Source organism: Hakea prostrata, chromosome 7 (assembly GCF_041222555.1).
Source record: "Hakea prostrata isolate BN-2017 chromosome 7, UWA_Hpros_2, whole genome shotgun sequence".
Classification (NCBI taxonomy): domain Eukaryota; kingdom Viridiplantae; phylum Streptophyta; class Magnoliopsida; order Proteales; family Proteaceae; genus Hakea; species Hakea prostrata.
Window position 1 is genome coordinate 8,012,496 of NC_142606.1, and position 24,753 is coordinate 8,037,248.

At 37.1% G+C, this 24,753-nt stretch overlaps 4 protein-coding genes across 5 annotated transcripts; 1 reads left to right on the forward strand and 3 right to left on the reverse strand.

The window, feature by feature from the left end:
- Positions 1 to 588: 588 nt before the first annotated feature.
- UBC22 (ubiquitin-conjugating enzyme 22) lies at positions 589 to 7,182 on the forward strand. 2 transcript variants are annotated; one of them, XM_089160618.1, is made up of 7 exons: positions 589 to 767; positions 3,387 to 3,531; positions 3,940 to 4,084; positions 4,180 to 4,257; positions 5,204 to 5,316; positions 5,493 to 5,596; positions 6,630 to 7,182. In XM_089160618.1, the coding sequence occupies exons 2-7, from the start codon at positions 3,523 to 3,525 to the stop codon at positions 6,973 to 6,975; spliced, it is 795 nt and encodes a 264-aa protein (XP_089016744.1). In that variant the 5' UTR covers positions 589 to 767; positions 3,387 to 3,522; the 3' UTR covers positions 6,976 to 7,182. The 2 variants fall into 2 exon arrangements, with proteins under 2 accessions (XP_089016744.1, XP_089016745.1); XM_089160619.1 differs by lacking the exon at positions 589 to 767 and adding an exon at positions 786 to 869.
- A 2,083-nt stretch (positions 7,183 to 9,265) lies between these two features.
- Positions 9,266 to 11,617, reverse strand: LOC149009417 (calmodulin-7). The gene is made up of 2 exons (XM_089160620.1): positions 11,378 to 11,617; positions 9,266 to 10,127 (listed from the first exon to the last, which is right to left on the reverse strand). Exons 1-2 carry the CDS (start codon positions 11,451 to 11,453, stop codon positions 9,754 to 9,756), a joined length of 450 nt encoding a protein of 149 aa, XP_089016746.1. The 5' UTR covers positions 11,454 to 11,617; the 3' UTR covers positions 9,266 to 9,753.
- Positions 11,618 to 17,888: 6,271 nt separating this feature from the next.
- On the reverse strand, positions 17,889 to 20,713 carry LOC149009418 (laccase-17-like). The gene is made up of 6 exons (XM_089162981.1): positions 20,546 to 20,713; positions 20,292 to 20,443; positions 19,956 to 20,200; positions 19,486 to 19,614; positions 18,418 to 19,383; positions 17,889 to 18,328 (listed from the first exon to the last, which is right to left on the reverse strand). The coding sequence occupies exons 1-6, from the start codon at positions 20,666 to 20,668 to the stop codon at positions 18,198 to 18,200; spliced, it is 1,746 nt and encodes a 581-aa protein (XP_089019107.1). The 5' UTR covers positions 20,669 to 20,713; the 3' UTR covers positions 17,889 to 18,197.
- A 2,754-nt stretch (positions 20,714 to 23,467) lies between these two features.
- On the reverse strand, positions 23,468 to 23,994 carry LOC149009419 (uncharacterized). The gene is made up of 3 exons (XM_089162350.1): positions 23,974 to 23,994; positions 23,846 to 23,895; positions 23,468 to 23,753 (listed from the first exon to the last, which is right to left on the reverse strand). The coding sequence occupies exons 1-3, from the start codon at positions 23,992 to 23,994 to the stop codon at positions 23,468 to 23,470; spliced, it is 357 nt and encodes a 118-aa protein (XP_089018476.1).
- Between the last annotated feature and the right edge of the window lie 759 nt (positions 23,995 to 24,753).

Sequence of the window (24,753 nt, forward strand, 5' to 3'; positions counted from 1 at the left end):
TGAGTAGAATGAGAAGAAAAAAAAATCTACGCCCAACCTTTGCCTCTTCTATAAAATGACATTACGTCAATTTACAATACTATTTTATCACACATCATTCGTATGGCCCTTATTACAACAATACTCAAAAAACCAGGTCAATTGAGAAAAACCAACGCCTCATAGTATGAGGTCAAAAGTCTAAGTTTGGACACAAGTTGAAGTCTTATTGTATATTTAAGATTTAAATCTTTTCCTTTTGAGGATATAATCGAGGTATGCGTAAACTAGCCTGAACAAACCTCATTTCCCAAAAGAAATATTTTCAAGGATTCATTGTGCTAAATTCAATTAAAGGAATACAACGAAAAGTATTATTTGAATTAATGACAATAGATGAGGGCATTCAGGGAAGTCCACATGCAATAAAAGTATAAAACACGATAAAATGAGAGACATAGGGGCGATAGTCTGTAATTTGGTCGGGCATGCAAGGCTATTATCGTCATCTCTCGTTGTTTGAACACCCAAAACCAAACCCATTAAGGTGCAGGTTCTTTTTTAAATTTGACGCTGAAAGCATAAAATCAATCTGAATTAGAAAGACACGTCATTTCGAAACGCTTTTTAATTTTTAATCAAATTTCTGTGTTTCTATTATTAAATTTTCAAAATAAATATCACAAGTAACGCCAATCATGCAAGATTAGCTTTCCCAAGGGCAACAAGAGCAAATCTTCATCTCGATCTCGTCTTTCCAGTTTCCCCCTCTTCTTCGTTTTTTCCAGGTTAGCCCATTTTTCATTTCTTCTGGTTTTCTTTTTTCTTCCGATAGAAGTAGTTGTCATTCAATAGTGCCGCCCTTCCTTTCTCAGTTTTGGATTTTTTTGGTACTCCCTCTATAGATTACTTCTTTTTTCTGCTGATGACGGTGATGATGATAATGATGATGACCGGCGATGATAATAATGCTTGTCTTGTTTATTGGTGTTATAGATTCTTGGTTTCTGATTGTGGGTTTTAAAGATCACTTATCTTTTTTCGTCGTCGCTGAAAATTTGTCTTTTTGGAAAAGTTTAGTCTTTCTGTGTTAATTCGCTTGCATATCTCATGGGTTTCTTTCTTCTGGGTTTTGATTGATATTGAAATTAGTTAGGGTAAGAAAGGCGAAGTCTTGTTTGTTGGTTCAATATGTACTCACTCTCTTATTCGATGTAATGTGCGGCATATTAGGGCTTAATCTTTCATTAGTGGTTTTGTGTTTTTCTCCTCCTCCGTCAGATGTTAATTTCGTAGTGAGTTCTAGGATCTGTTTGTTGTGAGTCTTGCTGCGCTGATTTTCTTTTACATCTCATGGTTTCCTTCTTTCGGGTTTGCTTGAAGTGAAAACTAGTTCGGCTGGCAAAGGCAAGCTCTCTGTGTTGGTTGGATATGTAGCTCTTGGTTGATTTTATTGGAGCTTATCAGCGCTTCATTTTCCATTGAGTTCCCTTCGCCTCCTCTTACTGCATTGGTAGTTAATAGATTAGTGGGGTTTTGTTTCGGAGCTCCTTAATTATCTTTTTTCTTATTTCTACTCATACAATTCACCGTGTTTGTCTCTGTTGCTTATACTCCATTTGATACATTGCCTGGATTGTATTGGTGATTATACTCGGAAGATGGCCTTTGGCCTGGAGGCTTCCTGCTCATTTAAGCCATTTTTCAGTTTTCCTTTTTTGTGGTAATTCCATTTTTCATGTGTTATTATTCTCTTGATTTATTTCCTGTATTGCATGAAGTTATAAGAGGGCAGTTTTTCATATCTGATTTGGGCTGTAGTTTCTACCTTTTTGGGCACTTTCCTTTGGTCAATAAATGTATTTGCACCTAACCATTGCTTTTATTTGGATGGTATGTTGTTCCTTAACTGAGTCGAGGTATTGCCTGTTTTGTTCTCATTCTTGCCTATGGTATTAGGAGCTACTAAGTACATGCAAAATGACTTTTTTTACTTATTTTTTGTTAAATACCAATCTGTTAATGGAAACAATGACTTGATCACTTGATTGCTATGAATTACTGGGATTTATATCATTGAAAACATACCTGTTAGCATATGCTAGTTTGTGAATTATCTGCATCTTCAGAAACATGCTATTGTGGTGAAGCCACATTTTAATAGAATAATGCTCGTGGAGTGAAAAAAATTTTTGATGAAGCGGAAGGGTGTGCTGATCTTGCTAACTGTTCTGTTAATTTGTTGATAGGTTTTTTGAGACTAGTACTGTAATTTGTTATCTTTTGAGAGACTTAATACAATTAGGTTGAATGTTGCTGATCTTTTCTGCCGGTGGAGTGGTATTAAATTTTCAAGAACTGCACTGGAACTGATTCTGCATCTATATAAATTACCAGTCTATTTGTTTCTTGTTGACTTCCAATTTGTCTTTTTTTCTTAATTATTGGAACTGTATGTGTGGAATATGGTCCCAATAATATGGTTTTTCAATTATTTATGATTTCCATAACCACTACTCTATACAATATTTGGCTAGTGAAACCATTTAGGTGGTCATTTTTTTTTTTAATGCATAAGTCTACATTTATTGGTGGATCCTTTGAGAATTCAATTTGAGCCTTAAGTATAGGTTTTTCTTTTTCCTTATAGTTCTTGACCATTGCATGTATTCAGCCATGTTTTTTTCTGCTTTTACGGTGGTCTGACATTGCATTTTGAGACCTGTTCCTTCGAAATTGTTGTTTCGTCTACCGATGTGGATAAGTTCTAACCAAGTCTGTTATTAGCTTCAACCGTCAGGACTGGAAACTATGAAACCAAATGTGATTGGGGTATACTCTATGTTGTGGGTCCCACTCCACACTGTGAATTGACACCATACGTGTCTCCTGAGTGCTAGGTTGAAGTTTCTCGTCTGTTCCTACGGCATGCCATATTAATGCATGCTAGAAATGTGACCAACCATTTGATGGGTTAGTGATTCAATTTGAAATAACAACAATCCAAAGTGGGCAGTTCTAGAGCCCTTTATCCGTCCCCATTGTTGTAAGGCCTTTTTCTCTCAAGTCCGATATCATCTTACTTTGCAAAAGATGTGATGTTTGCTGGCTAGGTTTTGCCCTAGTTTTTTAGTTAATTATCTAGCATATGTCTTAACATACCAAATGCAAATAATATGTGCATTGGATATTACTATCATCTTGATTAAACTCCTTCGCAGTGATGAGGGATTTGTTATTTTCCTTTTATGAATAAAAAAGAAGTAAGCCATACTGTTGATTCTGCATGACACTGGAAAGTTTCTATTTCATGTATCAATGAGTGTACCACCATCTGATGTTATAATAACATCAGTTCTTTTTTGGGTGATGAATATGAATAAATGCTTCCCTTCAATTTTGTGCAGGTCTTTGGTCAATAGCTCAACCAGTGTTTTACTTCTCCAACAAACAACTCTGCAAGTTGGAGAAGATTTTGGTGCATAGTTCGTTTATTTATCTATCACCACCAAGGAACCAAGGATCTCTGTTTATTACAGTTGCATGGCTTTGGTAAGATTTTCTCCATTAATTATGATTTGTAGCTTTGGTTGAGATGCTTTTTATTTATTTATTTTTATATTTTTTGTGTGTGGGGGGGGGGGGTTGGGGTGTGTTTGGGTCTCTGAAGCCAAAATCTGAGCCCTATATGGACTTCATTGATATACCCCCAGGGGGGAAGATAATATTCCTCTATAAGATGTATATCTGTAGAGACTCTTCCAATGTTAAAACCATAGCCACTCAACAACATCTTCATTTCTTTTTTCTTTTTTCTTTTTTTTTAGCAATTATGAAATTATTTTTCAAGCACTAAACTATCCTTGGTTTCTAGGGCACAATTTGCATTCGGTTTCCATTCCATTAATTAGCGTGGTGGTCAAAAAGGAAGTTATCGCTAACCAGTTATTAATTTGACAGGCAACTAATGAGAATCTTCCACCAAACGTCATAAAGCAACTTGCAAAAGAGTTGAAGAATCTTGATGAAACCCCGCCTGAGGGTATAAAAGTGGCAGTAAATGATGATGACTTTTCTACTATATTTGCTGACATTGAAGGTCCAGGTGGGTAACATTTTTGGGTGTAATTTACCTTCCTGGTAGCGTTAAGTTTCCAGAGCTGAATACTTAATGACATTAAAGCCTTGACGTTGTTGCAGCTGGGACTCCATACGAAAATGGCATTTTCCGCATGAAGCTGCTATTGTCTCGTGACTTCCCGCATTCTCCTCCAAAAGGTGCTTTTCCTTGTTCCCAAAACTGATTTCACATGTAAAATAATTAAATATACCATGGCACTATTGTAGGCACAATAGTCTTCCATAAGCTGGGCCTAACGTCCATGAAGCTGGACCTCAATCCTTCTTTGTATAGGAAGCCCTATTAAGATCCAACAATTGGATGCACATTTTCATTTGCAGAATAATTAAGGGCCTGTTTGGTTTCATGAGTATGGAGATTTCAAATATCTAGAGATTTCATATCTATGGAGTCATAATTTATAAAATTAACTGTTTGGTTAACCGAATATGTGGAATGAAATCTGTGGATTTATCAGTGATTCTGTGAATGCGCAAATGTTTAGCGTTTTTATTGTAGGGATGAAATCTGGATTTCACCCCATACCCGTAAATCTGCATATTCACGTTTTTAGTGTAAAAAGATGAATCTTTAGATTTCATGAATCTAGAGATTTTCACAACCAAACGGGTATAAATCTCACATTCATGAATCCAGAGATTTCAAATCTCTAGATTCATGTAACCAAACAGGCCCTAAATGTACCGTGACATTATTGTAGACACAACGGTCTTCCATCAATGTGGGCCTGATGCTCATGAAGTATGTTAAAGTGTTAGTCTAGGAAACCTTTTTGAGGTTCAGTAACTCAATGGACGTGTTTGTCTGCTGCTAGGTGGAGAAGCTTGTTATGAAAAGTTAGACCGTCAATTATCATTGTGATATTGTGAAAAAAATACCCAAATGTGATTTGGGGCACTGTTAAAAGAGAATGGTTGGAATTCCCTACCTACTAAATGGTTTCACTCCCATGGGTCTTTATTATGCCTTAGAATATTGTGAATAGCAAAGATTGTTTCAGTCGTCTGGTTTGAGACTAAAACTTTTGGAAACTCTTTTTAGTAGGAACTGTATGTTATTCATCTTGAATAATTACTTTTGTAGGTTATTTCTTGACAAAAATTTTCCATCCAAATATTGCTACCAATGGTGAGATTTGTGTCAACACACTGAAGAAGGACTGGAATCCAAGTCTCGGACTTCGGCATGTTCTTCTTGTACGTTATCTTCCTTTCAATTTATCTGATGTTTTACTTATCAAATTTTCTTTTCTGTTGTGTTTTGGCTGCAATGAGTCATTTAAGATTTCTCTTAGTCAGCATTTACAGGGCCTGGTTCATTTCAAAATCCCATCTGGTATTTTTCTGATGTTGGTTTCTCTTTATTGTTACAGGTTGTCAGGTGTTTATTGATTGAGCCATTTCCAGAATCAGCTTTGAATGAACAGGCTGGCAAGATGTTACTTGAAAATTATGAAGAGTATGCTAAGCTTGCCAGGTGAGTGGTTCCTACTTGTTTTGTTTAATGACATGTTTTGTTCAATTAATTTTCATGTGACATTTGAAACTATAATGCAATGGGAGATTCTTCAAGAGTGAACCTGGCCTTGAATGAAAATAAGCTATCTGTTCATTCAGGACTTTGATGAAATCAGCTGCAAAATTTTGTTTTAGGCACCCCTTTCACTTGAGTGTCTTTTTACCATTTGTTGTTTGCACAACCACTTCTTTTTTCCTGGGCTGCTGGTTCAGGTTTGGTGTGAACCTTTTTGCATTGAACTTCTTTTAGTGAACTTCGACGGGTATTTGCTCTTGGGAACTTTGTCTGATACATATCAAATGATGAGTCCCAGTGATCTCTTTCCAGATGTTCAGATAGTGTGATATTTGGTACATGTGGTCCAGATGGCACATGAACATACTACAGATCAAATTTGGTCTGAAACAATTACAGGAAGTGGGATATTGTCAGAATGCCCAGTGTATTTATTGGACAGGTATATGGCCAGAAACACACTACAGATAAAATTAGGGGAAGTGGGGATACTTGTGAGAATAACAGTCCACTTATGTACGTGAAGGTCACATTGGGATGTGGCACAGAAATACACTATAGATAAAGTTTTGTCTGAAACAATTACAGGAAGTGGGATATTTGTGAGAATTTCCAGTCCATTTATTGGACAAGGTATGCCACATTGAGATGTGGCCCAGAAACACACTACATATCAATTTTGGTCTGTTAACAATTATGTACATGGATGTCGCATTGGTTAAGTGCTCACTTGCTGAGCGCTTGCCATGTGGTTAGAATCCTGGCAACAGCTGAAACAGGGGTAAAGGTTTGTACATTATTTACCACCGCGGACTTGGCTCTGCTAAGTGCAGGAGCCTTGTGCATTTCTGGGCTGTCCAAACAAATGAACTATTTTTATTCCATTTTGACCCTTGCCATCTCTGTAGAAATTTGGCAGAATATTTATTCCTGTAATGAAGCATGAATGAAAGTTTCTCTTCTGGCTTCTTTATAGGCTCTACACTGGAATTCATGCGGTTAAATCAAAACCCAAGTCCAAGACAGGAGCTATTTCTGAATCCACAACTGCTCTGAATGTTGACCAAGGGAACACAACAGTTCTCAGTACCGATCAAAAGAATGCAGTATCAAGTGCTGCAGCATTACCTATTCCCTTGTCATCTACCAAAGGTGGGGCGATTGGTCAAGATCAGCCTGTGATTGGTGGTGGCCCAGCTATAGGGACAGCAATGGCTGGTGGATCTGTAGCAGTACAAAAGAAGGAAGCTGGTGGGGTTGCAAAAGTTCAAGCTGACAAGAAGAAGATGGATGCCCGAAAGAAAAGCTTAAAGAGATTATAGAGTGCATCCAGTAAGGGCACCTGAAAAAAACTTTCGTTTATGACCCCTGAGGCTAACATTGTTGCTTCTCTGAGAGGGGATTGTTGGATACAAAATAACTGAACGTGGGAACAAAGTACCAGAAAAGCAAAAAGAGCGGGGGTATAATATGAGAGTGAATATTCTGAACTGCAAATGATTAGACCTGCTTTTCCTCTTGCCATTTAACTTATGATGTCTGATTTTTTGAGGGGTGGGGGGAGGTAACTGATAATGTTAACATGGGCAGACCAAGACCAAGGTTATTCTGGCAAAAGGTTGGGCCAGACCAAGACCAAGGTTATTTGGTTTTTCAAAATCCATACTGGTAGTCTCATCGGTCCTTTTATTGGATTAGAATTGAGGGGTGGGGGGAGGAAACTGATAATGTTCCCATTTTCTTGGAATTGAGGTGGTGTTTTTTAGTAGGCATAATTGGGAGAGGGATAGGGATTTTGTCTGTGCATCATATATTTGCTTTTGTTATGCATTCTTGGAAAGCATTCTGGGACAGGAGGAGGATCTTTTCTTTTATCTTGAAAAATGTCTGTAGATAAGAATTCTGGAAGGTGCATTTCCACTTCATATTCTGTTTAGGCGGTCTTGCACACAAAATCACTCAATGCAGCAACGATGGTTGCACATTTGAAAGCATAGATACAGGTCCCTTTGAACCTCTTGTTTGTCTCTCTTAGGGAAGAGCATTGGGGGTGAGAAACAGAGTGCACTTCATGTTAAAGCAACAATGGCCATCTACCAGATACAGAAATTATAGCAATTCGGTTTGGGTTTTGATAAATTTTCTTGAACGGTAAATTGTGCGAGGGCATGTACCGTGGGTTTCCTTTTCTCCTCAATTCTCTCTTATCTTCGTCATTGTTCTTTTACGTAAGAGGGAGGGTTCTGGGTTTGTGTAAGTCTTGCATCTGATGTTTGTCTTTCCCAATACTAAAGAAGGAGAAAGAATGGGAGACTTGCGCCAGACGAGATTACCTCTAGGAAAAGTTCATCAGCGGTTTACATGAGGAGTATCATTGGAATACCACAAAGAAGAACCACACCTTAGGTCTTTATTGACTAAAATTCAAATACACATTCAATGTAAAGCAAGAGCCCAATTATTTATTCCATTTCAATTTCAATTGTTTGATGTGCTAGCCTCTTGCTGCATATACAAATTTGCTCGCCGTTCACCAAAATACAGTCAAAACTGGCCGATTAGATCCAGCTTTTACTCTGTGCGATAGAATCACAGCTTCAAATCAAATTGTGAGACTGAAGAAGACTGGAATAAGAAAGTGAGAGACAATTATAGGTTAAGATTCTTATATTTGGTGGTGATTCATGAATATTTTATTCTTTACTACATGACCCGCTAAGGGCCCTGCTATATGTATGCTTCAGAATCTGAGACTCCTATGAAGGATGGATCCACAGACGAGTGTGTGTGTGTGTGTGTCTACAGTATCACACAGCGTTCCCGCAAACGTCCTTTATTGGAAGCTTTCGATCCTAGACGGGCGGCTGATCTCTCCGTCGCTCTCTTCTTCCTCTTTCTGCATAAAAAGGATGTGACCTCAAATGATCAGTGAACCCAGAAAAAAGATTGGATTCATGGCGATATTTTCCAAATTATTCTCAATCTCATCCACTAGAGCAACATATTCCTACCATTCCAGGCTCTAAAACTCGCATAAATTCCATTCCATTGCAATGGTTAGTAAAATTTCTTTATTCAACAGATATATTCGCAGCAAATTCTCTACGTACACGCGTCTGAAAAATTGCCTAGACAAAGCTCAGAAGATGAGCGGACACGGACACTCGAGATGTAACCAAGCAAAAAGGCTGACTTGCTTTTTCTAACGCAACACTAGTGGCTACAAAGGCAAGATGAAGCTGTGCATAACCAGAGACTCCTGAAAGTATAACAGAGGCAAGATGAAGCTGCATAGCTCATCCAACATGTTTCCTTATAACAGAGGCAACTACTGGCGGCAACTCTAGCTCTCCTGGAATTTTCTCTCTTCCGTTCCCTAATTCAAAACCTCATCAACTAACAATCTTTTTTGTTATATTTGCATTCTCTCTTCGCAAAACATTAACATGTTATTGAGGAAAAGAACCTACTCCAGTGGGAAAAAAAAAAAAAAAAAAAAAGGAAACGGCACCGGGTTACCATTTATCCAAAGGGAAATGACACTTATAACAGCCTGAACTTCCGAGGTCAACGTAACATAGGCCCTAATGCTGAATCGACCAAAACAACATATTAAATAAGAATCAAAATATATCAATTATAGCAATCAACTGAGAGGCTATATCGCCACAGGTTGATCAATAGAGACAACCCAAAAATTTTATAGAACAATATGAGAAATGAAAAGAAAAAAATAGTAATAAAATTTGATCACCCAAAAGTCAGAAAACATTGGACAATTCCTACAGTTCCAACTTCGCAATCCGGTAGTGGAAGAAAAGTGAAGGAAATAACTAAGAAACCAAGCTACTTAGACGGAAGAAGCAAGCGAAGAAAAAGAACACAATTACACAAATCCACATAAACAGGGAATGGGTACCAAATAACCGATGACACTACCACCCTTAATACCCTTCCTTTAAGAACTATGAATTAATTCCTAGAGGAAAATAGAAATGTCATAATACTTATCTGCGCTGTTCCCCATTTTTGGTTTTTCATTTTTTTTTTTTTTTTTTTTGGGATAAAAAGTTCCCTTTGGGAGTGGTAGATGAAGGTTCTCACTTGGCCATCATGACCTTCACAAACTCCTCGTAGTTGATCTGTCCATCCCCATCAACATCAGCCTCGCGGATCATTTCATCAACTTCCTCGTCTGTGAGCTTCTCACCAAGATTGGTCATGACATGGCGCAGCTCGGCTGCAGAAATGAAGCCATTCTGGTCCTTGTCGAACACCCTAAAAGCCTCCTTGAGCTCCTCCTCAGAGTCGGTATCCTTCATCTTCCGTGCCATAAGGTTGAGGAACTCTGGGAAGTCAATGGTTCCATTCCCATCAGCATCCACTTCGTTGATCATATCCTGTAGCTCAGCTTCTGTTGGGTTCTGACCCAGAGATCTCATCACGGTTCCAAGCTCCTTGGTTGTGATGCAACCTGCAAAGGTATTCAGGAACCATGTTTAGTTAAAAATCAAAACCTAGCCATAAAATTATCATATCAAATTTTATGTTCCATATCAAACACTTCGACATCCACTTGTTCACCGTGTACTAGCTATCATCCCGTGGACCCAATGAAAATTCCAATAAACCAACATTAAAATAAATAAAATAAAATATAAAAAAATTTACCATCGTATAATTCCTGCTTAATGGATATCACAGACTGAATCAAACAAGAGAACATATGATTAAGATTAAGATTAGCAAAATATCACTCGACTCTCAAACGACACAATTCCTTTGAGCCGGTGGGGGAAAACCGAACCCAAAAATTCCAAGCCCATGATTTGTGCGCATTAAGATGAAACATTTTGAAGGCCCAAGTGCATCCACAAGTCACGATCTTTAAAAAAAAACAAAAATGCAACTTGCACACAAAAGGGGAATCTTAAATCAATTAACTAATTGGGAGAGGAATCACCACCACATACACACACAAAAACCCTAATAGTCTTGAGCACGTTTATAAGCCTATATCTTAATAGACCACAAAATTGATCTCGGCAGTACATATTCACTTTAATTGATATTTTGATAATCTTACCCAAAAAAAAAAAATAGAAGATATTTTGATAAAAAGTATGACAAATATCAAACAGTCAAAAAGGATAAGTAATAGAGAGTCCATAGGCAATTCATGCAGAGGTTAGTAGGATCAACAACTTACACTTCAGAAACGATGAAAATTGATAAAAAGAATTGGTTACCACAAAAAAAGATAGATATTAAAAATCTAAATTTGATCTGATAAACACAGAAGGCATTGGCAATTGATGGTTAAAAAAACAGCATAAAAACGGGAGCAATGCAACCCCATAACCTCTTGACTGATGTCAAATGTACTGCCAACACAGACACATCTAATCGATCAAAGTCTGATACTGCAAATTATCAGGATCTAGCCAGTACAGGCTTCAATATAGTCCGATCGGAACATTCAAAGATTCACGAAATATAAACCAAAACACGACAACGGCAGAAATAAGGAAAACTGAGAACACTAGAAGGATGCACGGAATCCAGATCTCTACACAAAAAAGAGAAAGAAGCCTTAAACAAGAAACAAACAGGTTGTAGATCTGAAAGAAAAATAACTGTATCAGTTAATCACAAACATGAATACTTGCAGTGATAAAGAGAGGAGCGAGGAGAGATTTGAAAGAAAAGAATAGAGAATCTGACCATCTCCATCCTTGTCGAACAAGCTGAAAGCTTCCTTGAACTCCGAGATCTGATCGTCTGTGAGTTGATCCGCCATGGTTTCTCTTGCTCTCTTTGATAAATCGGAAAACCACAGAGAAAGATTGAAAGAGAAGAGGAAGAGAAAGCGATCTGAAAAACTTAAAAGAGAGGAGAAGAGAGAGATAACTCCTTCGACCTTCGCCTGTCTTCTGCGGGGAAATAGGACTTTATATGAACAGAAAAGTCTCTTTGGGCATCTAATGCTCTCTCCAACCGGAAGTAATCGTTTTCTCAAATCAGGAAATCCCCAAAATTGAATTACCACATTACCCTTGTCTTCTTTCCTTAATTGCTAATTTTATATTTTATTCTTGCTAATTAAAAAATATGATATTTAATTGAATGACAATAATACCCTTCTATTCTTTCTTTCTTTCTCTTTGGGACACCATCTCTTTCCATTTTTTATGGACGGAATTCCCCTTTTAAACATATTAGTTTGGGAAGAGATCGTGTGTTAGTTATATAATTATATTTCATACAAAAATGTAAATTCTAAAAGTTGTTATGCTTAGCCATGTTGGTGAATGACTTGCATTAAAATACAGTCAGATTCGCATTTAAACGTTCGTCCCTTAAATGAAAGAATATTTTTTCAGAATATGAATTTCTGTTGTTTAAAGAAAAGTTAGCAATTATGCCTTTCTTTTATTTGGTTCAACACCGAATTTTCTTTACCGACAAAAGAAAGTAGGAAAGTTTCATTATCTTAATATTCTAAACATAGGTATTCTGATCATGTTCCCTTATACTCAAAAGCATAAACGAAGAGATGACCACAGCATCATTCTACTGAATCCCGTAGAACCATACAACCGAATTGCAAACATGTTGCCTTTTTATAAGTAAATATAATTAAACTACGATAAATAAAAATTTTTGTTTGTGCTTAATGGTAGTTCATGTACTTCAATTGGAATAATGTATGTATTACATTCACATATAAGAATATTGTATACGAATTATCTTTATACTCGTACTTTCATATTGTATAAAATGACAATTATTAATGTGATTTTTTATAAAAATAAAAAAAAATCATTTGGTTGAGGGTTTCTAAATATGTTATAAGATAAATCCATTATACAAATAACCCACTTGTAAGGTTGTAATAAATAAAGAAGGTATGATAATGCTATAATTGATCTACGATTAAAAATTTATGTTGATTTTAATATAAAAATAATTGTTCATTTTGAAAACAAAAAAACACCAAAAATCTGAGAACAAGTTGATTGAATACATGTAAGTAACAATTGATTTTGGAAATTTTAAATTATCTACATATTAAATATACAATGTTAAATTATTCTAAGAAGATTATTAAAAATTGAGTATTATGCAATAGTTTTGCCATTTTTGTGAACTTTGCAAAGCAAAAACTGGACATGCATGTATTTAAGGTACTTCAATGATAGATTATGGGCATTAAAAAACATTTGCCTTTGTTTTAAATAAGTCAGTATTTACTTTTGGTTTCACTATCATAATGCAAAGTGTAAACAATGACTTAATAATCAAAATCAAGTATTTTTTTAATAAAAATATAATTTATAAAGATGAGTATATGAGATAAAAAAATATATAGACTTTGGAGTCAACCAATAGACATATCTATTTATGTATTCATTACATTAGTTGTGTTTTGGTGGTCTTGAAAATAATTTAGTATACAATTTATTCACTAATTTATAGGAAAATGATGGAAAATGATCTCCACGTTGTTAGTAATATACATAGTTTCACGTACTCTTTTTTTCTCGAATACAAGCTTTGTTGGTATTCGGATTAAATAGTTTCTCTTATTCTAATATTATTTTTCTTGGTGTGGGAGATTTTTTTTTAGATAAAATAGAGCTTTTTATTAAATAAAGAAAAAAAAAGAAGAAAAAATTATAGTCCGTAGAACTTCTTACTGTTGATGTCGTCCTTAGCAACGGAGGACAACATCATGGGATAGTATCTACATAAAAGAGTATTTCCTAAGAATAATAATAATTGGCGTGGAAGATTTCATCCGACATTATGGTATCACTAGTGTATCCTCCCTTATCTTTATCAAAATATAACGATTAAGTTTCGATTCTGCCATTGTAGAAGGAGATTTTTGTCATTTTACAAGTAGTATATCGGATATGTTTCATAAAAGGCTAGGGGTACAGATGTCAATTAAGTGTAAAGCTAAAAGTGAATCGTAAACAAAGTAAAAGTAATTATTCGCAGTTCAGAAGATTCTCCCTTCGTTGAGTGAGTCAGAGAAAGGCGACATTCGGGTTTGAGATGAGCAATTATGAGATGGTTTTCAAGCCTAAACTTTTACATCAACTTTGCATATCAGAGATTTGACACGTGTCAAATCACACGGTAATGGAATATGATGGGCCCGTGTAGACGTTATATGATATTTTATTTCCTTTGAAATTTGAAAAAAAAACAAAGAGATTAGGATTTTTTTTTTCTTTTTCGGACGGGTAGTTTGTCCTTTCTCTCTCTGGAATTCATGCGACGCGGTTCTTACGCGGTTTTGCGTGGATGCTTTCTTTCTTTTTCTTTTTTTTTTTTTTTTGTTTTGTTAACGTCGATGGCCTCTCCGTTGACGTAATGGACAGGTGCCAGGTCACGCCTCTGACACACTCACACGATTTTTAGGTGGGCCCATCTAACTAGCAGCCTCCGTTTTAGAGAACTATCATTATTGATTATTCTTCTTTGGAGTTTAGGATGAATCTTTTGTGTGGGGTGCGCAATGTCTCAATTCTAGGATTCCTTTGAAAGATTTTATTGGTAAATTACATAATTAGCCATTTTAGGTTTCACTGACCACTAAATATTTCAGTTAACAAAAATTAGTCAAAATAATGATTTTTTTTTCCTTCCAACATCTGTTTTATCCTTAAAAATAACTATAACATGTCATCTTCTTCCTACAATCATAATGGGTTTGCTCCGTTTTATTTTTTATTATCTTTTTTAATTTTCTAATATATTAGTATGATTAGTTTTAGAGACAAAATGTCTAAAGAAGATGAAATATCACCATCTTTGACAGCACCAAAGTTAGTTTTAACTTGTCTTATTGATTAAAATATTAACCAAATGTTTTGTATAAAACTAACTAATCATATAATTTTTCATTTGATACAAAAATTTATTCCAATTATGGAAATTAATCTTCTTCTTTTTTTAATTAAAAAATAAACCCTACAAAATTCGTTCACTAGGGTGATCTCTTTATAATGATCCCTAAAACGTGAGTTACTTTTCTTTTCCATTACTGAAATTAAAGTCTCTATGATGTTATATTCTTTAGTTAGTCATCTTAACAAAAGAAATATTAAAAAATATTATTTTAATTAGGTGAAAGAGAAAAATCCGGCTTTTCCCCTTTTGAGGCGGAGAGCCTTATCGCTGCGGCTCTCCGCCTCCCCTGCTCCCCTCTCCGATCTTCTTCCCTCCCTGCTTCTTCTCCGTCCCATCTTCCTGCTCCTTCTCCCTCCTCCCTGCTCCCCTCTCCCATCTTCTTCCCTCCCTACTCCATCTCCGATCTGATTCTCTGCTTCCTGCTCCTCCCTACCTCCTCTCATCTTTGTTTCCCCGCCCTCTCTGTTTCTCTCTTCTCTCTCTCGCCCTCTCTGTTTCTCTCTCCCGTTTTCTCTCTCCCGGCGTCTCTGTTCTCTCTCCCACCCTCTCTGTTTCTCTCATCTTTGCTTCACCGCCTTCTCTGTTTTCTCTCTTCTCTCTCTCGCCCTCTCTGTTTCTCTCTCCCGTTTTCTCTCTCCTGGCGTCTCTGTTCTCTCTCCCGTTTTCTCTCTCCCGTTTTCTCTGTTTTCATCTGTTCTCTTTTCCGTCCTCTTTCCCGTCTCCGCCTCCCTATTTCCCGCCTCCGTTGCTCTTTCTCCATTAATAACCAGATCTAGGGTTTCCCCTTAGATCCGTGCTGCCTTTGTTTTTGTTTTTTTTGTTTTTTTTTTTTTTTTTTTTTTCTATTGCTCCTTTGGTTCTGCTTTTCTGGTGCACACCGCGACAACTCCAAGTCCGGGTCCAAGTTCTTCGCGTCGAGCTTGGCCGGTGCGCCTTCGGCATCGTGGATTGGAGGTTTTGAACCTTCTCCACACTTTCTGCTACCATCGTCGTAATTGTAGGAGTTTTGACTCCGCCTTTGAGGCGTGTACTTTGTCCCCCTATGTGGGTTGTGAGTTGTCCCCCTTTGAGGGTGTTGATGTTGTTTTGGTGTTCTTGTTCTAAGGGTTTTGTGGCTGCGATCCACTTTGGGCTTGACCCAACCCTTACCTGGCTGACCCTGTCTCTTGCATGTACGCCAGTTTGGTCTTTTGCCGCTCCTTGGTTCGTTTTGAACCTTGTGTTCTCATGCATGTGTGTTTGTACTTTGTTTAGTTTAAATGAAGTGCTGTTTACCAAAAAAAAGATAATTAGGTGAAAGGACGGTATGGCATTGTTAGGCAACAGATCCTCTAGTACTATCCCTATGTGCATAAAGGTTATCTCATAGTCAAGGTGTGAGATTTCACCGAGATTCGCCTTTGTTGCTGGAATTAGCTAATCAATGAGATTCCTTGGTTGCAGAGAGAGTGTATTTTAGTTTGTAGCTCTCTGTTGGTCATTTTGACATGTTGGGCATCCTCTTAAATTTGATTCTTCTTTGGCAAGGCATCATTGTTGTCTAGATAAATTCTCTTGGGTTTAATAGTGATGATTGATGAAGATGGCTTCTTTGAAGTTCTAAACGTCAACAAAATAATGGAGAATAGAGGAAGAGGGTCCTAAAGATTAAACCAGGGTTTTAGAGTCGATATAACACATCTTATACAGATCCCATGCATGAATCGCTAATTCCAAGCTTATAGTGATGATTCAGATTTATTCTCTAGCATCTTTGCAACTCCATAAACCTTGAGTCTTCTTCAATCTTCTTTCCCAAGGGTGAAGACTTTGCAACTTAAGAACGGATATCTTGACTTTCGGCAAAGTTTCCGGTATTTTGCCAATTCGCTACAAATCACCGATTTTTCGACAACTTTTGGTAAATCTCGGATTCATGTCCATTTTTATTTCGCTAAGTATCAAACCAGTAAAATATCGTTGATTTTTCCTTCCATGCTCACAGCCCACTTAATATACTTCACCTATGTCAGGTGGTCTGTGAAAAGAAATTGAGGAAGAGACAAGGATATGAATATTTCATTCTCATTGTTTGTATTGCTTGTTTGATGATCTTATTTTTTCTTATTGGTTTCTTTTTATAGTGGTCGGTGATTTATGGATATACATTGTTCTAGACTTGTAGGTCACAATCTACTGTTGACTATACTTTTTCTTGGTTCATGCATCTTCAGACATGGTTAAGGAGGCCCACAGCTAGCTAAAGGTGCCACTATCGTTTTGTATCACAGATTTAGTGGTCCCATCCACCTTCTTTCTTTCTTCATTATTCTTATTTATCTTTAATTTTACTTTTTTTCCACATATAATTAAATTTAAAGTTTATATTGATTTCTTAATGGAATATTAATTTTAAAGAAATATCTAGGTTGCCAATTTAATAATCTTAAACCTTGGGTAGAGATATGAGAAGATTTATTCTTATAAGGGGAAAGCATTAGTTGAGTCTTATAACTTTATTCAAATAGTAGTTTTAAAGGAATGAGTTAGAGAAATTAAAAAAAAATAATTTCACATTAATATTTATCAAAAAAATTTTAATTTAATAACAATGTCAAAAGATAATATTTTTTAAAACGACCACGTTAATGGCTTCACGATCTGAGGCAGACAATCACTAGTATAATGGAAAAATCTAAAACAAATTAATACCATAGCAAAATATCTAAGTAAGAGATAATATTAGTTTCTCATTTAAAAAAAATATTATATACATTAATTGTAGATACTTAATTTTAATATGAAATTATACTTAGTCAATGATACATGTTAAATCATGTATATTTTTTTTCCTTACTGTCTCTTTCAATGTTTTAAAAAAATTTTCTTTCTTTTTTTGTTTGGGTGGGGGTTTTGATGTCAAAACTTTGATGCAAGTGATGAGATTGAGACGTGAATGTAATCATAAAAGAAAAATGAATTGTTATACATATGAACTATTGCAACACTCACTTTTTTTTCTCTTCCTCCTTTTAGTAAAATTTTAGGATACTCATTATGCTTCAATAAAGTTTCTTAGCATATAAATAAAAAAATATTATTATTATTATTTTGGTGATGACATCTTAAATTGAGGGCATAAGGTGAAGATTATGAAAGTCTAACCCACTGAGTTCATCAACCCAGACAATACTATATCAATAGGTGAGGAAGTAATTAAGAGAATGATTTTTTAAGCCAAACTTAAAATTTATTTAATTAAGCCAAACTTAAAATTTATTTAAATTTAAAACTACTGAAAGAATTTACATCTTAACAAAGACCAACACAAAAAGAAGGAACAAATTTGTTTCTATTTATTATTTTACAAATCTATAAATATGGCGGAACAGCCAGTTCAGTTAAAAGATTCTCTCAGTCTGTGCTTTTAATCCAATTAAGGATTAAGAGAAGAGCATAAACAATTACAAAGTGCAGATTTAAAGGACAATTTCTTCTTTCCTTTTTCTCTCTGTTGGGGTGCCTAGCTATCCCTTTCTTCCTCCACCAAAGAATTGAAACCAAAAAGAAGTAAAAAATGAACAAACATAAAAAATACAAAAATGGAGCTGAACTCTGGAAATAGAAGAAGAAGAAAAAATCAACACTTGGGGAGATCAGACGGTGGTGGTGGCAACTTTTGTTTGGGGAGCTTCCCATCCATGACTACCCACGCCATCTTTAAACCCCAGCTGGTGTGGACTTCCAAGTGGCAGTGCATAAACCATACACCTGTCAAAGCATTTTAAAAAGAGTTTGTTAGAAGTTGGTCAGCTTCCAAGTTGAAAACTAGGGTTTTGAAAGAATTGTTAATTTCTCACCTGGGTTGTCTGCAAGAAAGCGAATGGCAACCCAACCACCAGATGGAACCCCAACAGTGTTCCTCTCCATGGGATCAACAAGATTAAATTTTGCAGGGTCATTCTTTGGATCATAGTTACCAAATCCTTGCCCAACAACAAAGAAGTTGAAGCCATGAAGGTGAAGAGGGTGGCTCTCAGCACCAAGGATGCTAGTGTCCTGCATCACTAGCTCAACCGTTGTGTTAAATGGCAATGAAATCACCTTAGTCCCACGCCTCACTAAGATGTTGTTAGGTGCTGGGCCGGTGTAATTGAACTGGGATGGTGGGTTTACCGGGAAATCGGTGGTGAAAACTCCGCTTTGCCCGAAAAAATGAGCCTGAAGAAGGGCTGTAGTTGGTTGCACAAAAGAAACATTGTTAATGGCAGCAGCCAACCTTGTGTTATTAGGTCCTTGACATGTACTGTTCTTGGAGCATTGACTGAGTCCCAATCCCACTGTGAAGAAGAAGTGTTTATCAACTTTCTGTGGAACTTTTGCAGGGAATTTAGGAGTGTTTAAGCTGCGATGTTTCTGGGCAAAGTTGGCACTGAACGTAGTATCATTAAAAACTGGAAGGGTTGGTCTCAAGATAACAAGCTTCTTCTTGCTGTTACTGTTTGTGGAGTTAAGAGGCTGTTCATACTCAAGAATCCCAGAAGTGGTGGTATTGTCAAAGGTAGTGATTGTAGCGTAAGGTCTAGCAGCCATGAGGTAGGTTGTAGTGGGGAAGTGATGGTGTTTGGTCTTGAGGAGGACATTGGTCGTCTGTCCTGGGGTGATAAGAAGACTATCTGTCTTGAATGGCTTCACATATATGGCATCTGCTTCAACAACAGTTAGGGTGTGGTTGGCTATGCTAAAAAAGAGCTCATCATTCAATGCTGCATTGATCAAACGCAAGAGATATGTCTTCCCTGGTTTCACCTTCAACTTGAATGTATCTATTTACACAGCCATGCACCAAACATGAATTTAGCAGTTGAATAATCTTTGGTATGTAGTGTTAAGTGGTTAACACTTGTACAGAGTTTTCATTTTCGTACCTTTTGAAGAACAATTGTATAATGGTCCGGGGAAACCATTGATGGTGTAGGCATCAGAAAGATTTGGAGCAAGTCCCGTTCTTGTAGCTTGCTTGATAATTGCTTCAGTATCCGCATTCCACCACTCTCCTGTAAGAACCGCAACTAAAATATTAAGTTCCTACCATTAATGAAGGGTTGTTTAGTAATTAATGACTAACAACTCTTAATGAAGAGATCAAAGGTTTGGCTCTATATGTAATAGTCCCACCCCTAACATAAAATTACCATTTCCCTAAGAAAAATAATTTAGCTTTGAAAGAAAGACCCTTGGTAGATGCACACTTTTCTATTACCAAATCTTTCTTGGAAAAGAAACTATCAAAGACACAGAAGCCTAGACTTGTTTAGGGTTTGACCAGTTCTTAAAATGGAAATCTGGTTTCCCAAAATGAAGATAATCAAAGAAGGTCAAAATGAGAAAGAGTTACCCAATACAATGGGGACTTCCTTGTAGGGTTTTGAGAATGGGTAGGGAACGTTTCTCTTAGGGAGGATGACAATGGGTCCGTATAGAGTTGCCCTCAACCATGTGATGTGAGCATGCCAGAACAGAGTTCCCCTTTGGCCTGTAATGGTGAAGTTGTAGACATAGCTTTGCCCGGTCTGTATGGGGCACTGAGTCACATAGGCTGGCCCATCTGCCCATCCACTCCTCAGTTGCCTGACGCCATGCCTGCACACATCAATGCATTTTTACATACTGTTCCTTGTAAACAAATTCAAATCCTATAGTTAACCACATATATTGATCATGCCTGACTTACCAATGCAGGGTGACATTGTGTTTTACATGGTTAACCACCTTAACAACCACACGGTCTCCTTCCCTTGCAATGATTCTTGGCCCAGGAAACTGTCCATTTACTGTCACTATGCTCTTGGTGTGACAGAGTCTTGTTACATTCTGCATCTTTATCTGTGAAACAAATGGTTTTAGTTGATCAGAACCTAGAGAATAATATCAGAATCTCAGATATACTGTAAGTTTGAAGCAGGCCATGCATGATAGTACACTTACATCAAACTTGTAGTGCCTTGTAATCCTTGTGTGTTTTGCAACTGCATCAAGCTCCGTAAGAAGACACAGAAGACTCATTGTGAAGATCAGAGTTGTGATAGACTTGTAAAGAGAAGACCCCATTTCTCAGAAAGCTGGATTTCACTTGGCTCACTCACTCACTTGTTGATTTTTGGATGCACGTCATTGAAATCTGTGAAAGCCGTTTATATAAGAGAGCCGAGAGATAAATGAAGCAGACAGGCAACAACAAGACAACCCAGTTGGGGAGCGGCTCTCTCCAACCCTAAGTCCTGAAGTCGTTCATGCTTAGCTTTAGAGTGCCGTTAAAGCCAAACCCATCTTAAATTAATTATATTCTTTTCTGTTTTGTTGTGCTTGTTTGATCTTCCTTCTAACATTCTGTTCTACCTGGATAAGCCGCCTGAAGGTCCCACTTCTTTTTGTGTCATGATGACCTTTTTGTTTCTACCGCATTTACGACCTTAATTGGGACGAGTCAACAAACAGGTTGCCTGCTTGGCCGGCTTTGCATGGTTAGACCAAACCGGCTTAAGTAGATTTATTGGCTGGGAGCCTGAAACAAGGCTTAGACCAGCATCTCTGTCTCTAAAATGCGGGTGTGTTAACGGGCCTACCTTAGGTGGGGTTCAACTTTAGTGCTATACATTAAATGAACAACACTGAACTGCGTATGTCCTCGATCTCTCCGAATGGTTGAGATTTTGGTTGAAGTCAAAATCTCTACCACTCATATTGAGTAGAGCCAAGCCAGGTTGACTCGAGTGCTAAACCCAAACCCCATGTGTCCTCCTAAACCGGCCTTAACAGGGTCTGTTATTTTGTAATCTAAACCCACCTTTCAAGTTTAAAAAAACTAGGTCGGGCTTGAATTAGGCTCAAGATGGGTTTGGATTGGTTCGGGTAAATGGGGATTTTTGACACCCTTACATGACATCTTTGGGTTGATTGGTCCGGTCTGAATTATGTAGTTTGTGTAATTTTAAATGGACAGTTAGGAGTGGTAGGTGCTAAAATGTCTTGTTTCAGAAAAAGAGGAAGAGTGTTTGAAGCGAAGTGGAACAGCTTCTGGATCTCTAGCCCTTGTTGACTCGCATAGCCTTCGATCTCCTACCATGAAGCCTTGTTATTGAAGGCAACTCAAGCAGGTCGTTCTCTTATCTCTTCATAACGAACTTTGTCTCTTTGGTTGAACAACCAAATCTCTCAGTTCTTCTACTTAACGAACCATTTCTTTCTTATATTAGTTGAACCATCTCATTTCCCTTTTTTAACGATCTAAATCTCACATTACCATGAACATCAACAGCTAATTTTGTCAAAAGTAGTGGTTGACGTAACAGCATTCTTCATTGACATATCACCAAGCCATGAAATAGACGCTTTACTAAAATCTTCCAGTTGCTTTCGAACTCGGTGATGTCAATCATGCTAGGGTTCTAGACTTGAGATAATTACTGCAACTTGAACTTCTTAGGCGTTCGTTTGTTGATCTGATTTCCATTTTTGTTGATCCACTTTCTTGAATCTTGATCCCCATCCGTACGGTTTCCACTATAACTAACTGTATATATAGTGTCTAGGGTTTTCAAAATCGACCTAACTTTCTTTAGGAGAGAAATAATATCTAACCTAACTCGATTCTGATTTATATATACCAAAAGGGAAATTTCATGAAGTCTTTATGGGATCCGTGATGTCTTTGGTTCAAGATTTACAACCCTGTTTCTAATGTTAAGAAGAGCTACCACAAATCAGGGAATTTAGACAATGGTGACTGTAGCTTATAATTTTAATAAATTTGATTTTTTTTTGGGTAAGATAATAAATTCGATTTGACCTAATTAAATTCTAGAATTCAATCCACTTTATGTATTAATTTCAACCAAACTATATAAACCTCTCGGATTTAATTTCAATTATAAAGCATATTATTATTATTATTTTTTGAAAAGATAACTTGTTAATATAAGCCGCTAAGTGGGTGCGAACCCAAGACCTCTCTATGGGAGGATGAGTTTTTTTTTTTAATTGCCAACCCCGGTTCCAAGGCTTTGCCCTGACTAATCCGGTGTTCGACCCGGATTGGCACACTGACTGTGGTGGGTGAGTCTTTCACCGAAGATTTTTTGCATCCACAAGCTTTCGATACCGGAACCTTGTTTAAGCGGACCAAGTTGCTTACCACTTGGACCAACCCCTTTAGTCGAGGATGAGTTTTTAACCACTTGACTAATCCATCGTTAACGGAAACATATTAAATTTTCAAAACAATTTTAAATCACCATCTTCATTCCATTAAGTTAAATCCAAACCAAATCGACATCAAATCCAACGCCCCCAATCATGGATTGTAATCAAATCACGATTCTGTCGATGGCAAAAATCGAATGGTTCGACATTATCCTTTTAAATGACACCTTAGACATCCTTAATAATATTCAATAAAAGATTCAATTTTTTTTAATGCAACCCATATGAAAACTGAAAAATCAAATTACATATATATCTTTCAAATTGAAAACTACGTTAACAATAAAATTCTCTGAACTGTTGAAAGTTTTTTCTGGAAAAAAAAGAGTAAAACAAACCAAAAATCAGGGTTTCTGGTTCATTGAAGGATAATTAGTTACCAACAAGAGCTCCACAACAACTATACAAGACCATAACAGCTAACAGCTAATTTTCATGCCGAACCCAGAAAAAACGGGTAAAAGAAGAAATCAGGATTCAGACATGGTTCGTTTCTACTCCTGCCGATTTCAACGTGTCTCTGCTCTCTCTTTTTGATTGCTGCAATGTATCATGAATCCGCATTAAAATTTAGAGAGATAGAGAGGACAAAAAAAAACCCAATCTGAACCGGCTAGACCATCCGGATAAACTTGGTTCGTTTTTCACTTACCGAGCTAGAACGTCCCCTCGAATCGGGTCAGGAACGTTAGGTTCGGTTTGTTCCTGAACATGGGCCATCTTTCTGAAGAGAGACTTGGAGATGAACCGGTCCGCTTCGTCCACCACCTTATCTGGTTGCACCACCTCCGGCAACGTCTCTCTCTTCTTCTTATTCACCCGCACATCCGGCGAATACACCAAGTGCAGAAAACTGGTGTGTGTTGCTAGACCCACCGAAACAATTATCAACCCTAGTGCCACATACACCGGAACATATTCTCCCTTCACAGCGCTTCATTCCATGCCAAAACAACAACAGCATAGATCATATCAGTCATCCACTTCTAGCTGAAACTCTTAACCCACAAAATTCAAACTTCATACCTGGGATTTTTGCCGGAAGATCCTTCCCTGACTGTTTTCCAGAAGTTTTTCTGCAATTCATGTGTTTCAGAGAAGAAACCCACGAAAGAAAAAGGAAAAGAAACCCGTAACTATAGATACCCACCTACCAGTGCTCCTTTAGAAGCCATAATCTTTGATCGCGGAGCTCTTTCAGAGTTGAATGTAACTAGTGTTCATGAGGTTTCTGGTTTTATCTTTCAACTAAACAAAGAGAAGAAGCTAAGTAGCCACCAGCTACAACGTGTCGTTTGATGGAAGTCATGGGGTGCAGATACTGCAACGGGAAGCAAACACGAATGGATTATAATCCTCTGGAGTTTGACAGTTGGATCTTCTGATTCTCGTCCATGCAGAAGAAGAAAAAAAATGCCGCAATTGATTGGTCTTCAGATCCAAAGGGAGTTGAGTCCTGTTCGTTCGTGACTTCGTGGCCTCGTGGGCATTTGGTCTGATGGTATGATTCTCGCCTAGGGTGCGAGAGAGTCCCGACTCCCGAGTTCAAATCTCGGAATGCCCTAGATGTTCATAAACTATAGTTTGACTTTTATTATTAAAAAAAAAAAAAAAAGGTTGGGCCTTGTTTTGAAAATCCAAGGACATCAATAATGGGCCCAGACCCAGATCTCTTCAGAGATTGGGTTACAGTATGTTTTCCTTGTCGGTGAAAGGGCTACCATTTGTGGGCTTTCCTAAGAAAATTTTAGGCTCAATGGCAAAAATCACAAATACCCCCAAAAATATATCACATTGATAAAGACATTCTAAAATGTCTCATAAAATGGCAGCCAGCCCCTTTTTTGAATGGTAAATTGAATGGAATGAAAAAACCAATATATCAGTAAAACTATGAGTTTATTCTATTCTATATGTTGTAACTTAGAAAGACC